This window comes from Dicentrarchus labrax, unplaced genomic scaffold, assembly GCF_905237075.1.
Source record: "Dicentrarchus labrax unplaced genomic scaffold, dlabrax2021, whole genome shotgun sequence".
Taxonomy (NCBI): Eukaryota; Metazoa; Chordata; class Actinopteri; family Moronidae; genus Dicentrarchus; species Dicentrarchus labrax.
The window spans coordinates 18,133,890-18,150,661 of NW_026136704.1; the positions used below are offsets into that span (position 1 = coordinate 18,133,890).

At 40.9% G+C, this 16,772-nt stretch overlaps 1 protein-coding gene across 4 annotated transcripts in view; it reads right to left on the reverse strand.

Moving 5' to 3' along the window:
* The window catches only part of LOC127362714 (cGMP-inhibited 3',5'-cyclic phosphodiesterase 3A-like), a 52,375-nt gene extending 36,466 nt beyond the window's left edge, over positions 1–15,909 (reverse strand). For 2 of the 4 annotated variants that reach the window (XM_051398795.1, XM_051398794.1), the window contains exons 1-2: positions 14,809–15,523; positions 14,627–14,677 (exon numbers count right to left, since the gene is read on the reverse strand). In XM_051398795.1, coding sequence (XP_051254755.1) covers positions 14,627–14,677; positions 14,809–14,880 — 123 coding nt within the window. In that variant the 5' untranslated portion in view covers positions 14,881–15,523. Of the gene's footprint in view, positions 1–14,626; positions 14,678–14,808 lie in introns of all 4 variants that reach the window. The other 2 variants (XM_051398793.1, XM_051398792.1) reach the window with 1 other exon arrangement.
* Positions 15,910–16,772: the final 863 nt, after the last annotated feature.

The window sequence follows — 16,772 nt, forward strand, 5'->3', positions numbered from 1 at the left end:
AGTCTTACAGACATTCTTCAACATTTTTTGTGTCAATGTATAGATTCTGATTCAAATTAAAAAACAACAAGATCACATAATTAAATGGTGGGAAAACAATGCAGAAAATACAATAGAAATTTGGCATTTACGAGGAACATTACAGTCTCCCCATCACTCCACACAGATCTGATGTTTTTGTCAGCCTCCATTCCTCATCTCTTCATTGAAGCTCAGTCACTGAGTTCATGTGCGTGATGATTTATTTGCTAAGTCTGTATCCACTGCACTTTGTCGCAATTTGCTTTTATTGATACGCCAACTTTCCACCTCAGCCATTTGTAAAAAAAAAAATGTTTCCCCTTATTTTGAGCGTTTCCACTTAGGTTTTTTTATGTGCAAATTGAAAATGTGCTTAAAAACTGTGTATGTTCGGTCTATGTTGCCTACTGTGTCTCATTATTTTATATATATATATATATAAAATGTATGAAAACTTGCTATATACAAAAAGTAGGCTACTTCTTATTTCTCGAGTGCTGCAAACGTGATTTTTTAGTGCCATGTTGGGAAAATGTTTGTGCCAAAAAAGGAATGTGTTTTAAATATCGTGAACCTAAACTGTAGTAATATTGTTTCATAGTGACGCACAATCTGAGAACACAAAAAGATCAAATATTTTGTTCAGTACATGGCAACAGCAGCTGATTCAAATCTGACCAAAATTAGTTTTGGCTCTCCTGTCAAATCTGATATAGTGTACTTCCGCCCCATTGGCCCAAAACCCATTTGTGCTTAAAACTTAAATCCTTGGGTATAAATGAGTACATGCAAATAAGGATTGCTGTGTGGTGAATTGTTTGGATTACCTAAAGGCCCTGCACAGCCACATGGGTGTTTTCAATTCCTCTGGCTAATTAGACCTCTAGTCAAGCTGAAGTTGAGTGAAGCTATGCTGGGAAATACTGTACATGTAACCAAACTCTATGAACTAATAATAAGAATATAGGTGCAAACTGTCCCAAACTAACATTTGCAACAAAACTAACAGGAGAGTGATGGAGCTGGAATTCGGGAGCAGTCTATACACGAGCACACAGCCCTGAGAAGAGCTCCAATCAGGCAACATAAGGGGTGGGCAATGGCTATATAGGGGCTTTAATATCATTAATATCTTAGACAAAAAAAAAGTTCTTATTTTTAGATTCTAGGCCTATTGCCATTTTCAAAACCCACAGGAAACAACCATTTTATGGCTTTATCTGAGCCATTTCTCCTGGGAAACATTAATCCAGACTCCCTAGTAGAGGCCTGTAAATACAAAGTACTGTATCCCTCAAATAACACGAAAATGATATGATTATTTTTCTATATTGATTCATTACACTGTCCCTTTCTCATCCAGTGAAGCACACACAGGCTTGTGCAGTTCATACAAAAGCCATGACTCTTGTTGGTGTGTGTGTATCTGTGTACACAAAAGAGTATACTGGTCCAACAACAACAACAAAAAGACACAGCGTAGGAAACTTGAAGGAGAACAAATCCATAGAAATAAAGCAGCTCCTTTGGGTAGCCTGGTCTTCAGGCTAAGACACTCAGCATGTTTCACACCAGAGCAGCTTCGTCCAAAAAGGACTTGTTCATTGAATTCCTTGTTGAATGAGATTGGACAGAGAGAGGTAGAGAAGGAAAAAAGTGGGAGGAGGTTAAAGGGAAAGAAAGCAAGAGAAAGATGTTGGAGAAAATAAGCTGAATGAAAGACGGGACCGCGTTGACGTAAGCACCAAGCTGCATCAGGCCTAAAGGAACCAAACGGGCCACACATGTATACTGTATGTACGTTTGTGAGTGAGCGATTGAGACAGAGAAACACACACTCTCTCTCTCCCTGTGTGTGTACCATCCTGTATAGACATCATAGCCCAAGGCCAACTCATTTGTCTGCTCTTTAGATGAAAACGAAGCGCTTATTTCGTGATGCTTTACCACAGCTCAGAGAAATACAGGTTGCCATTTATAGAATGGATCCAATTATTTCTAAATTCTGAAACTTGACCTGAAATAAACTCTTTGCTCCATACCTGGTTAAACATACCCTTGAAAGACTAGTCATGATAAAGCACAATGTGCTGGAGAAATGACAGATATGGTCTATGATCTGCTGGTTTTTGAGTTTTAACTGGTGCAAAGTGTTGGATTTTTAAAGGAGCAGTGTTTAGTGGCATCTAACGGTGTAGTTGCAGATTACAACTCCCTCGCCTCAGCCTCCCATCCAAGCATGTAGGTGAAATTATGGAAACTCTTGAAGAACTCAATGGGCCCTTGAGCCAGTGTTTGGTTCGTTCCTTCTGGGCTACTGTGGAAACATGGCGGTTCAACATGGCGGCCTGTAAATGTAAAAGGCTTATTCTAAAGCAACAAAAACATAACGATCCCTATATTCAAGTGATTACACATGAATGAAAACATATCTATGGATATTATACATATTATATGCAGTTGAATGCAATATCTATATAGTCTTATTTTTTACCTGTTATTCCCAATTAACAAGCAAAGTTATTTCAGCAGCCACACCGCAATGTAAATATTTATGAATATGAAATTGTCAGATTGGAAAAAAATGCACTTCACAGCTTAATAGAATACAATAACTAGTTAAGTTTTGGACAGTCTACTCCATATGCTAAATAACTTGATTTAGCTTAAGTTAATAGTTACTTTCCATGCAGATTCTGCCTGCATGGTGAATCACAAGACCGATTTATTTAGTGCAGAGGTTTCCAAACATTAAGAGACATGATGCAAAGATACAGCATGAGGTGGAGACAGGTGCATGCAAATATTCTAAAATCAGCAGGAAGTTATTGTAGTTTGTCCTGCTTATCGTCACACATAGCAACATGTTTTGTTTACATCCCCCGAAGCATTATGGGAACTGTATTTCCAAAAGTTTAAACACAATTATCTACCAAATCGAGGTAAGACTAAGAACAAGTGAGTGACAAAATCCATTCATATAAAGTTTTATTTCATGTTTGTTGCACAATAAAGATTTTTGTTGACATTACTGACTAAGGCTCAGAATGTCTCATCCACACACACACACACACACACACATCAGCAGTGTCTTACATAACACAGTGAGTGATGGCAGCTGAGGACACAAAAATACTGCCTTTGGCATTTGTCCTGTGAAAGTTGGACAGAGAAGAAATCGGGTGAGTGGGAGAGAAAACAGAGAGGGACAGGCAGACAAAAAAGCGACAGAAAGGGGGAGAGAGAAGAGTGGCAGACAGAGAAAGGCTAAGAGAATGAAAGAGATACAAAGAGAGAAAGAGAGATTTTTTTGACTACAGATGCCCATGGCCTTAGGCAAAATGCCCCAAGGGAAAATATTACCCAAATTAATGCTGCAGTCCAGTCATTTTCATATCATCTCAGTTTTCTATTTCATCAAGAGTCACCAAAGCGTTTCCCCAGCCTACAGTGTGTACTGCGACTTGTGACTATAAAATAATGCACCAAAGTTTTTACATGCCTGTATTTCACGCATCATTTGAATACCCTTCAAAGCTTAAAGCAAGTTCATATTCAAATATAAACTAAGTAACATTTGAGGTTACTAATGTATTCAGCTGTGTACATTCCTACTGACACAAGATATCCTCAGGAAATGCTATTCATTTACAGGTTTGGACCATGTAAATTATTATTTAGTTTGCGTGTCCCCTTAAAAAGACACTTCCTTTTCATTTCAAGACATGAGATCAGATGGATCCTAATTTGGACCATATAGGGACTTATGATGTAGGCTTATTGAATTGCTACATAGCTTTGCTCTGAATTTCAGATGTCATGCTTTCAAAAACAGTTGCATCCCAGAATAAGTTACATTTTGGGGTTTGTAGCAACCTAGCGTGCAAGAAAAGGTCTGCCCCTCAATGTAAACGTTTAGGATTTGATAAGAAGAAACCAGATTCGGGTGGAAAATCGTGTCAATCTGGAACAGTGAAGCAAGATATCTGCCCTTTGAAGTGAAGTACTGCAGTGGTGTGTAAAATGCATGGGAACAAAAAAACCCCAAAGTGTTTTATGCGTATCTGTGCAACGACATCAAACATTTAATTATTTATTTTATTTACTACCTATGCCTGTGTTAGTATTAAAAGACCTGCCATCAAGATTTGGCCCTTCTTTCCCTATATGAAATGAGAAGTTATTAAAAAAAATTTTTGACCAAACTACACTACTAAGCTAATTACATTACATCACAAAATGGCATTACATTATTGTATAATAATTATAGTAATTAATATTAGCATGGGTCCAACTACAGTAGTAAATATCTTAGAGTAAAGGAACAAATGTTGAAAATGTCCATTGGATCACCTTAGAAAATAGGGCCCATTTCATACCAAAATATCCCTAGCGAGTTATTTTAAACATCAGAGGCAAAGTAACATTGTATTCTCCTATCCATCATTTCACGGTCCATTTCCCCATCATTATAAGAACTTTAGGCACAGTTTCAAAGGAGCAGGTATGCCAGATTTTCTCTCAGTGACGCCCTGTCAAAACAGAGTGCAGCATGTAAAGACGCAGCTTTCAAGTTTTTATATCCAGATGAGAGTGAACTGTCTCTCAGCACAGACAACCTCTGGTAATTAGCGGCTGTATGTACGTCATCAATGTGTGTCTGCAGCATGTGTGTGTGTGTGTGTGTGACGTGTATGTGTGCATTATGAGGGATAATGGAAGGGAAAAACACTCCCAGATGCATGTGATGCAATTATACCCTTGATTATCTGATTGGGTAATCTACAGGCGGGCTGGAGGCGTCCAAGACAAACACACTGTGGACGGACTGTTGACCGAGCATAAACTACTAGGAAGCACACACACACACACACACCTGTATTTGAGCATGTGCTCAATGATGCATAGATCTAGTGAATGCTGCGATGAAAGCAGTGATTTGTATTCATCACAAAAAAAATATTTTTTTGCCCTCTGTACAATATATGATGTAGAGAGAGAGAGAGTTGGAGGAAAAGATAGTTTTTTTCCCTGGAAGCGGTGTATTAAGAAGCAACTGAGGAAACTGAGCTGTTTGTATTGCAACATTTGTGACAAACATACATACGTATGAGGCTGACAGCTGACAACATGTGTTGTATGTGAGTCTGGATATATGTGTATATGTGTGTGTGTGGGGGGAATCAGTGATCTAACTCACAATGACACTTGAACTCAATCTGAACAGAGGTCCTGCTTTATGAGGACACGGCACATCTGGGTGCTTCACCAAGGCCTAGCTAAGTGTGTATGTGCATGTGTTTGTGTACAGTTTGTGTCTGCACGTGTCTTTATGCAATGTTTGTTATACACACATCATTAGCCGTGCAGGATACAAGCTAAATAGGGTCTAGTAAAGGAAAGAGGTTTGGCTTGAATTTGCCAATAGAGGGCGTTTCAAGTGCAGTACGTACAGAATAAACTACACAAATTCACTATTTATTACTAACACAAGACACAGTGAGGGAAATTATCTTTTTAAGAGATTACTGCAAAGACCTCAAATCATCTTAAAGTTTGGCATAATCTCTTGAATGGACCATTTTAAATACACAATCATGTCTATGATGACATGAGATGCTCGGAGAAGATGTGTTCTGAAAGAGTATTTTCATTAAACCTTTAGTGATATATTTTTTTGCCACTTGCGGACATCACAGCAAGCTGTAAAAACAACACTAGCATAGCATCACCATATGAAGTTGATTTGGCAAACGTGAGCAAACAGTTGCCTATTTACACATCCAGCAGACACGTGTGTCATATCAGCTCTGTATTGTTTTCAGGAGTCTTCACAATCTCATGAATTGTAGCTCCATTCACCCCTAGTCACATTTCCCAGCTTTACACTTATTGGTGCCAGAGATGTAGCACACAAGTCCAGTCTCGGGCACGTCATCCTAGTTTCAGTCGTATGGGTTTTTCAACTAACAGAGTCACAGGTTAAACTCACTAGTGTCCTAAAGTTTACAGAAATTTAAATAATGCTGCTTACATTTTTCAAATAAGGTGGGGGCGCTAACGTGTTGTGAATAAATGATCTAATTTATCTATGCAGAGAAACATTTGGATGGTTTGGAGAAACTGTCGTCATAGACCGCAGCGTGATAAAGGCCAAAGGCAGAATTTTTAATTGGTTCTACATTTAAATGAAGACTCTTAAAAATGTCCCCCCAAAATGGTTTCACTGTGTGAGATTACTGAATAAGACATGTCCTCCCCTCTGCTTTATCTTTAACAAATCTCCCAAAAATACCAAAAACAAATAATGAATGTATCGTGCTAACAAGTCTCTATAGCCACAGTCTGATATAGCTTCTTCCATAACATAGACCTCCACTGGCATGTGGGTGGTACATTCCTAGTAAATTGTACTTTCTGTGTTGATAATAAAGAGGAAAATGTCACCCAGTACAACACCATGGCTCTTTATGTGTTCTTAATAGTTTTTCCATGATAATGGCACTGAGGCCTGAATATGGTTGATATTGCTTGTTAACAAGATGAATTATTTGTTGTTTTTTGTCTTTTCATGGGATTTGCTGATAATTATAAAAAGACTGGTAGCCCCCAGTAGGTGTTAAATAAGTCCTCAAATCAGGGGCATAGCTGTGAAACACCCATAAGAGTAAACCATTCCCGCATAAATACAGTTTGAAAATCTTCCCTCTCATCTCCTGACTGATTCTAGGGTTTCCAAACTATCTGTGCTCTGTGTCCATAGAGTAAAATAAAAGGTAAAACATAGGAATGCTTCGTTTTGCTGTGCGAATTTTGGTGAGCAGAACTGTTTATAAATCTCACCTGCTGACTGTCTGCTACATGGGTGAGAGTGTTTACTGTAGTGCGAGAGAAAAGTAGACAGACGACGTATGGACAGATCTAGATTCTGCTTGTCGATGCTTCCCCCTGCCCAGACCAACCAGCACCCCCCCACCCCCCTTTCCCTCACCTCTCACCAAGCATATTTTGGAGCTAAAACACACCATTGAATCCAGTAACAAGGCAATCCTTGTCCAGGGCCACCAAACCTCATTTGGATAGCCAGCAGGGAAGCCACTGTATATGTATATGTATGTGTGTGTGTGTGTGTGTGTGTGTGTGTGTGTGTGTGTGTGTGTGTGTGTGTGTGTGTGTGTGCGCTGTGTGTAAGCACGTGTATACAGTACAGTGGCCAGGCCAGGTTAAAATTATTTGCTGCTGCTTTTCAGAAGCAAGCTGTGGAGGCTACACACATTTTATTTTTTTTGCTCTTGCTCTCTTTCCCCGCCCCTCTCCTCTCTCAGTGGGAGCATATGGCATAGAGCCATATTCACATTACGTGGAAACAAACACACAAAAACACACACATGCAATATCTGTCGCACAAACCATATGCGATCGACGCGAACCTGCCTCAGCAGTGTGTCTGCGAGTCCATGTGAGAGCGATGGTGTGTTTAGAGTTTGAACACAGGGACCAGATAGTTGTCCTTTTACCATCAACACTTCTGCTGTGCTTGGCAGCAAACCTCCTCTCACTCCCCCTCTTTTCCTCACCCTCCCCAGCAAATCTTTCAACACTCTCTCTTTTCCCTCCTCTCACTCCCTCCCTGCTCCTCTCTCACGCAGTGGCTCCTGCATTAGGTCCCCTGAAGCTACTTTGGCGCCCCCCCCCCTCCTTCTCCTCCTCTCTCTCTCTCTCTCTCTTTCTCTCTCTTGCTCTCACACACTCACTCACGCACATTTGGCTATTTGACGGCTGCTCGGGGCTGGATGCAGCCTGTGCTAATGCCAGTGTGTTCTTTTCTCTCAATCACTTCTTTTTTCAACCCATCCTTCCTCCTCTGTTTCACTACCTTCAGCGTCTGTCTACCTTTCTTGTTTTTCTCAGTGTTTCTTTTGAATTAAATGAGCCATTCAACAAAGCTACAGTTGCACCTCAACACAAGCCTGGCTACTAAATTCCCACTTTCTAACCATTTCTGCACATCTCATTTCACTCCTTTCCCTCTTTTTCTCGGCTCAACACTAATCTTTGAAGTCTGACTTTATCTATCTCACGTTTTATTCACTCCCATTCTTCTAGCAATGAACAATCAAGAGTCCTTAGGGAGTAGAGCAGTTGATATTTGATACGCACTGGAGCCTTTCCCCTGATTGAATTTGCATTCATCTGTCTTTTTTACTGAGAAATTAATATCGAGAGCTTTATCTAGAATTAATTGACATGTATTTCGGATGAAAGTATCATCCTTATTATTATTATTATTATTATTATTATTATTATTATATACTGAGTAAGAGAATGTTATAAGTTCCAAGCCATCAATAGAGGGCTGTATACATAATATATCCATCTCAGCTATACCTGATTATCCTTTAGTCAATCTCAAGGCTACATGAAATATATACAGGATAAGTTTAGTTGCCAGCTGAACTGCATATACGCATACATACATATATATATAAATATGTGACTACAATACAAAGATATATATGTAAAATATCTCCATCCCTACCTCTCAGAAGCATGTGTCCCTTCCGCACCTTTGATGCATGATGAATACAACATGCAGATGAGGATGAGGATGTATTGTGCTGTTCGTATGACATGTGCATGCATTCATGCTCTATTTCAATTCCATGAGAATAAAACTCCTCTAAAACTCACTCTTACTGTGTTTCCGCTCACTGTTGGTGAGCAACTTACAGTCCAGCAGATGAAATGGTGCTTGCTACATTTCAAGTACATTGTTTAGATATACAGTGGGGAAATGTGACAGCATGTATAACCTTAAAAAATAAGGCACAGGTGTGGTCATTTTCTTTTTAAGTATATTTCTTGGGGCTTTTATTTCCTTTATTATAGTGACAGCTGAAGACAGACAGGAAGGGGGGTCAGAGAGAGGGGATGACACGCAGGAAAGGGCCGCAGGTCGGATTTGAACTCTGGGCCGCTGCAGCAAGGACTGAGCCCCAGTACATGGGTCGCCAGCTCTACCCACTGAGCTAACCGGGCACCCAGGTCTGGCCATTTTCTATCTATTTATATGGTCTCACAATGGGAGATTATGGCAACAATGCAGCTGCAGTTGATGTATCGGGGTAAGTGAAAAATGGCAAGATATTAGACCATAGATCACGCATTCTATGGAGACACAATAAAACCTTTAAGGTCTTTTAATGATTGGTTTCTTAGTTAGCACAAGTTTGACTAGTTATGCAAGTGCCAACATTACTTCCATGAGTGGTGAGGCACTGATATATATCAGTTCTTAGTATCTGGGACATTGTTGCTCTTTTAGGCGTCTTCCTTGTGAAAAGGTTTTGTCTGCAAGAAATACATTTAGTTGCCTTACATCAACCATGCTTTAACCATTGTTTATTTGCCTAATCACAGTGTATATCTATAACCCTGTTATAGTTACTAAGCACAGATGTGTAGAACGTAATGCCAGGTCCAATGTCCACATTCTCTGTGGTTAAAGGGGTTGTTTAAACCTCCATTATCTAATATAATATAAGTATAATAAGACCTCGATGCCACACAAAGTCAGATAGCTCTGGCAACCGGAACAGGTTGCACATCTCCCTGGAACTGTATTTGCGTCAATGAGAGAATGTGGGCCTTCCCTCAAATAGATCTGCTTTAAATCTCTGCTTTAAAATGTGTCTCCCCCCGTCTATTTCATGCAGATACTGTATATGATGATGAAATGATGCACATGTTATGCAACACAGTGTAGCCTTATTCAAAGTCTGACCTCTATTTTTTTAGATCACCATTTTTACCAAAGAGGTATAGGTGTTGTACTTTGACTTGTTTACAGTGTAGTGCTGCTTATCATAACCTTGATAGCCTTGGATGAAACAAGTGACTGAATGCTAACATTTCTGTAATGAATTATTATGACTGTGTAATAGAGAGGGAAAGAAAACCGTCTGATGAAACATTAAAAAACAAAACACTTGGAAATATTGCTGCTTTCTTTAGACATTCTATTTATGGCAGCCGTTATCTTGTACACAGCAAACGCTTTTCAATCGCATGTGACCCAAAAACCACTAGCAGAGGCCTTTCCCCCCAAAATCCCCATCCCACTGAGACCCTGGCTAAAACACAAACAACTTCTGTCAAAACACAAGGCCTCTGTGTGGAGCTAGCAGGAAGATCATAATGGAGTAAAATTCATGTCAAAATCCTCCAATATTTAGACTCAACATTGCATCACGTAACATAAGGTCATCCATTCGACCTAGCAGTACAACAGCAAAATAATAAATCCCATTCACCATAAAAAGAAAAAGAAAACACAGAAATAAAGCCACGGAGCCGATGCTACTTCCCAGCTTCCAGTTCAGCAGAGTGCCTGTCTTGCCTCTGGCTTGGCAGGCTGCACCAGCCTGCTTCATAAATACTGCACAACCAACGCTTGATGAAAACCCCCGCTTTTCTCATGTACAACTGCACTCTGGAGAGCTTCATTATCTACAGTATGGATAAACTGTACCTACAAACTGTGTGTGTTTGTATATTTGTGTCAGAGAAAGAGAAACTTTAGGAGAGAAGGAAGGAGAGGGTAAAATAAAGAATACCTGAGTATTAGAACAGATTTGACTAATTTGTTAAATGTCTATAAATGTCTGTTCTATAACAAGCCAACTGACACATGGGCCCTAGTCATAAATAAAGTGTGTTCATCCAAAGGTACAATCATTTCAGTCTGACAACATGCAGAAGCAGTAAGATTCATCAGGAGATGTGAAATGTGTTCTTAAAATATTGTATAATTATGGCAGCATGTCTTACTTTCTCATCCTTGTGGGTCATGATCTCATATAGGGCTAATATTTCCTATATTTCTCATTCACCGTTCCCTTCATAATTACCACTCAGTAGCGTACTTTAAAGCAAGTTGTAAAGTTTTTTACATGAATGAATCATCATCATTTTGCATTGTCACTGACTGCATAACTTTATTTTACACACTTAGTTAAGGCGAAGAATTGCATTACGCTTTATGGAATATAACTTGCAAAAAGTAATGTACATGGTACAAATTTTTCATCTAATTATGTAAACTTCTGAGGACCATTAATATATATATATACCGGTTTATACTTGACTGGGACATTTGTCCCCAATAATTAACGTTACGTTGCGACCATTGAAGCCCTTTTCACAGATATTTTACATCTAACCGCTGATTTAAGAGGTTGGTAATTGTTGGAAAGACTGTGGAAAGAAAAAAAAGATGGTTTCGGTGGGTTTTATTTTATTTCAGTCCCATTGTTTTGGTCTGAGATGCTGGTTCTCTAGTGCGACATCCAGTGGCAAGTGCATTTTGTATAACCTCTGTCAAGATCATACTGAAGACATTTAAGGCCTAAAATTCAGATTACTGGATTTTAGACCCGTGGACTAATTAAATGCTCAGCACCATCAGAGAGACAAAACCTAATAAAGTCAAATCTTCGAAAGACCATAAAGGAGCTTAAAGGACAGGATTTGCATTGAACTTTCATTTGTCAAGTGGCCACAAAAAATACATACAACGAATCAGTAATTTAGTAAATGATCCCATTTTGGTATTTTCTTCAACTACTTTGAAAGCCAAAGTGCAATCCATCTGTTTCACTTTCTCTCTTTCTGTGCCCTATATCAATCCCCATGTTCCTATCCCTGGTCCTACAGACAGCAGGGACAGGCCACAGGAGGACACGCTGTCCTCAGCATCTGGTCAATTGTGAGGTTTTTTTAAGTTTCAAAGTTCAATTTGTCATCAGTCCTGTCCCAGACATGACGGGGTAGAACGGGTAATGGACCTGTTCTAATAGTACAGATAGTCCACTAACTCAGCGTTCCCTGGATACCAATTAGCAATGAACAACCAAGCATCAAGAGTCAGACAGCTGATGTGGGACCAGCTCCAGCTTCCAAATGAGAGAATGAAATGAGGGAGATGGGACAATATGTGTGATTCAATATCAGGGAACTCTGAAAGGTGTACTTGATGCGTTGTGAAATGTTCCAGTGGTGACTCACCATCAGCCACACAGACTGCGTACAAACTAGTACAACCTCAGGATTGTACCTGAGGTTGTACTAGTTTGTACGAAAACACTAACTTTTAGGCTTCCTCATAAAAGTCTAAATCTATGGCTATTGCTATAATCCAGTTTATGGCCACTTAAGAATAGTGTTTTGTCATCAGCAACACCAGCACTAGAATTTTCTTTTAGAAAAACAGGAAATGTATCAGGTTTGGATTATTAAAAGCATGAGAACACCACATTTTATAAACAAATAATAAAAAAAATCTAAATGCAATAAATCTCGTCTGATTTTGAAAAATCCAGGAAAATGACAAGGTTTTAAAGCAACTTTAAAGCAACTATAAAGTGTGATGGCTAGTATGCTGGCACACTAAGTACCTGCACGTCCCACTTTGAGGTGTATATACCCCTCATCATTTGCCCTGTCAACTTCAACTACAGCACAAATCAAAAGCAGGGGATGAGCCATCTATTTACTGCTATTAAGCTTTTCTTTCTCAGTCACATTTTTTTGTCCCCTCTCTAGTCTCCAAAATCTATAAATGATATCAGGGCAAAGTTTCCAACAGAGGAAAAAGACCAGTGTAATCAGTCAGGATTACGCTGCTTCTTTAGGTAAGTCATACATGGGTGAGTACGACACAAGCTCACCCACTCAGGATGATCACTGTGAATCCCCACTGTACATGGATCACCATCTCTCTCTTGTTTATTCCCCCAAAACCTATTGGTGTGTATCTCAGTTTGTCACTAAAGGGCATAAGCACAACGAGGAGCAAAGACTGCAGGAGGCATTCATGGGTATGAAAGGATGGTCAGTGGAAGCATCACTTGTTTCAACGGGAGGACGAAAATAACAACATATCCAAATATGATCGGACATATTTTCATAATATGCAAAAGTGAGTGAGCGGGTGAGTGATATAGACGCTCTTTGTCAGCACACAAATTTAGTAGCACTTGCTGGGCTGGGCTTACAAGATGATTAATGTTTTCCATCCTTTTTCTAATTTTTACAATGCATTTACAGTCTTAGGTTTCCCTCCACACATTTGTGTTATCAAGTAGAGTATTATGACAGAATTTTATTTTTTCCATCTCTTCAAGCTTATTCCATGGCAATGTCTTACTGTTCTTCAGTGATTATAAATATGATACAAGCACAAAATACACAATTTGATATGGGTGTAAGTATAATCCTGCAGGCCACATCTGAAAGGTGCTCTCAGTCAAGTCATGGAGCTTCATTTGATAACTTATAATTGCAAAGTAGTCACTAGAGGCTCATTGTTGAGGTTAAGTTAAACACCATAGACTGTACAGACAAAATAAATATGTGTAGTATTTATAGATACAGGAAAATACTATTTGTAAATTGTGTAAATTAAGTTAACATTGCCTGTGTGCAAAAAGGTAATATATACGTATTTTACAAACAACTTCAAACTATGGCTGAACCAAAAATATAAAACCATTCAAGTAAAGGAAATTATTTGGGGTTTTTTTTTTCAGTGTGGCTGTTATCTGCGAGGCTGCAAAAGCAACCAGAATGCATGAATACAAAGATAGATATATGATGGTATGCCAGTCCACAACCTAGAGTAAATCAGATGCATGTAGTGTTACCTACACATCTTTACACTTGCCAGATGTTGTCCTGCTGATTCTAGAAAACAATCCTAAACAGTCTCACAATTAAATGCCCAAAATAATCGTTTTTCAATGAAAAACAACCCAACAAAATTTAAGAAAGTATGAAATCAGTGCTATTTTGGGATATGAGCAGTTCAAGTTGGATAACAAACAGGGATGTGCTTCAAGCTCATCGAAGCAGTATTCAGGGCAGAGCACACCCACCTCATTCATGGATTTTTGGCCACATCCAACTAATTATTATTGGCCAAACTGTAAACATCTACCCTTATTACTACACCTTCATCCACCTATTCCCTAGACTCAAAATTTCCACAGAAAAAGTCCATTAATCTCCATGTCCAGAGCTACTTATAGGTTTCATTTTAATTAACAGAGTGATGTTACTCGGAACTCACACTGCAATAATCATACAACACAAGAGGAGGTTCTTGTGAGGACACACTTGTATCAAATTTGGCTCCATCATCCGTAAAGTCTGGGAACACGTGCACCACACCACTGGCCAGCACCCACGATAAACAGAGGCTCTCAAAATATTTAGATGTGACCTCCTCACGCCTATGCATGCGCGCGCGCGCACACACACACACACACACACACACACACACACACACATGCTCACAGTAACTTGGCATGCTAAGTGTACCATCCATTTGCTTATCAGCAGCACAAACACAGTGCACAGCACAATGATGATGACCAAATTAACAGCAGTGTCAGAGCGAAGGTAAACAGCAGTGTTTGCGCGATGTGGAGGTTCAAAAACACAACACACAAAAAATACTACACTGGCAATGGCTCTCAGAAAATGAAAATGAAGGCATATGGAGCAAACAAATAATTTGTATCATCATAATAAAGCTTGTTATTACAGTCTGTGTTGTCCCGGCTGGTCCGCTGTGATGAAGGAGACGCGCGTAAAGCTGTAACACATGCCATCAGCAAAAGAGAGAGGATACCAAAAGGCGTTATGGGGTCTAGTTGAAAGGTCATAAGCAATAACAAAACATTCTATATGATCTGGTCCAGACGTCCAAAGTTGGCCATGTCTTACCTGGTCCCGCGGAATGCAGGGCAGCGAAGTCCTGCGGTGGGACTTGCTGTTGCTCTGACTGTGAGCCATCATTTCCGAGGCCGCTATGGAGCTGGACCTCCGTCTCCTTTTGAAGACAGGGATGTCCTCCTCCTTCGCCCCGGTCACAGAGCCACAGCACCCCGTCCCGCTGGTCCCTGGGGCCGGCAGGAGCCGGTCAGCATACCTCGCAAGCAAAACCCCCAGCAGCCCCAGCAGGTAGGCCAGGTAGGGTCTCCAGCTGGCCCGGACTCTGCTCAGAGAGACGAGGGAGACGGCCCTGATGACGCTAATGAAGACGAGGATGGACACTCCCTGACTCAACCGGACGACCAGCAGAGCCCCGCTGCCCAGGCAGCCGAGGACTATCAGGGTGGCGGGGAGGGACAGCAGCTGCTCCTCGGCGCCGCGCAGGACGGACTGCGCCGCGGCTTCGCCCAAGTGGCACACCGCTAACAAAAAAACCGCGGTGCGGACGAGCAACCCGCAGCGAATCAGATACAGCCCGACCCAGAAGAAGGCACATACGAGTGTAAAAACGGGGGAGACGCAGTAACACGCAGTACAAAACAGGTCCACAGCGCAGTCCGCCGCGAAATGAAGACGAGAGTCGGAGCCGCTGCTATTTCCGTTGCTGCTGCTGCCGCTGCTGCTGCTGCCTGCATCCCAGTCGACCAATCTGAGCAGCAGAGCGAGAATAACGGAGACGGAGGCAACGCAGACCGCAGACGACACTCCTCGGCAAGTCCATGTCACGGCGAGTCTCAGCCACGACTGGCTCCCTGCGTCCTGGTACAACGGGGTGACACATGTCTTCACGTAGCCGTTGCGCTCCAACGCTGCCCGGGGATATTTTTCATGAGCACTTCTTGATGAACCTCTGTCGATGTCTGCCTCCAAGGCCATCGCTGTCAGTCAAGCGGAATGCCGCGCTGACCGTCCGAGAAAATAATTGATTTAGTCTCTGTGTGAGTGTCTACATGTTCCACCTATAATCCCCATGATCACGCACGCTCTCTGCGCGCAGCTGACACCAAAAACATTGGTCAGAGGATGTTTGCCTCAAAAAACAAAAGTTCAATAAGTGTGCATATCAGTTAAAAGCTGCCAAATGATGGGGTTCACAGGTTCTCTTTAGGCGTGTGGTTCAGAACTTCCCCATTACATTTGGTCTATTGAGTTGCCCCCTGATAGTCAACCAGTGAACCAAAAACGCAAACTCTGGCGTTTCACACATCTAGGCCACTGTCTCCACTCCTACACAAAGTCTCTCTCTCACACCCTCTCTCTCCCTCTCTTTCTCTCCCCTCCCACTAGACACTATCCCTCTTTTTTTGTGCCGCTCCGGTGATTCCTCCGTCACGTTTCAGCTCTTCCCCTGTGTTTCTGTTCATTTTGCAGGCTCCACCGTGCCCTGGATGTGACTCAGTTCGCAGTGGATGGATGCCATGTTTACATGAAGATTTCCTGGCTTGTTCTGGAAGATGGAGCAGCACATTATGTGAATTAACTACAGTAATCCTGTTATACATTTTAGAGGTATACTCCACTGTATGACGGGAGACCAAAAAGGGATATCATACTGGCACTACACAACTTTAAACTATATCATTCATCTGTCTAAGGTCATTCAAAGCTCTTAGGTCATATATGGAAAGCTGTCTACAGCCAGAGAAAGCTACTTTCTTTTTTCATATTCACTCAGTGGTTATATTCACCGATGTACCCGAAAGCAATAAAAGCACAATCCTACAATGAACATGAGCAGAATTTAGCTCTAATCATCTTGCTAACCATGATTTTTTTTTTTTTTTTTTTCTGGATTAAAATCCTAAATCACATCATCCTCTGCCTCCTGTGTGGCAGGCTGGCCGAGGACAAGTTAGAAGCCTTCACCTGTTTGCCCTACATTTTATGAGAGGATTTAAAAAGATGCACTGCAACAA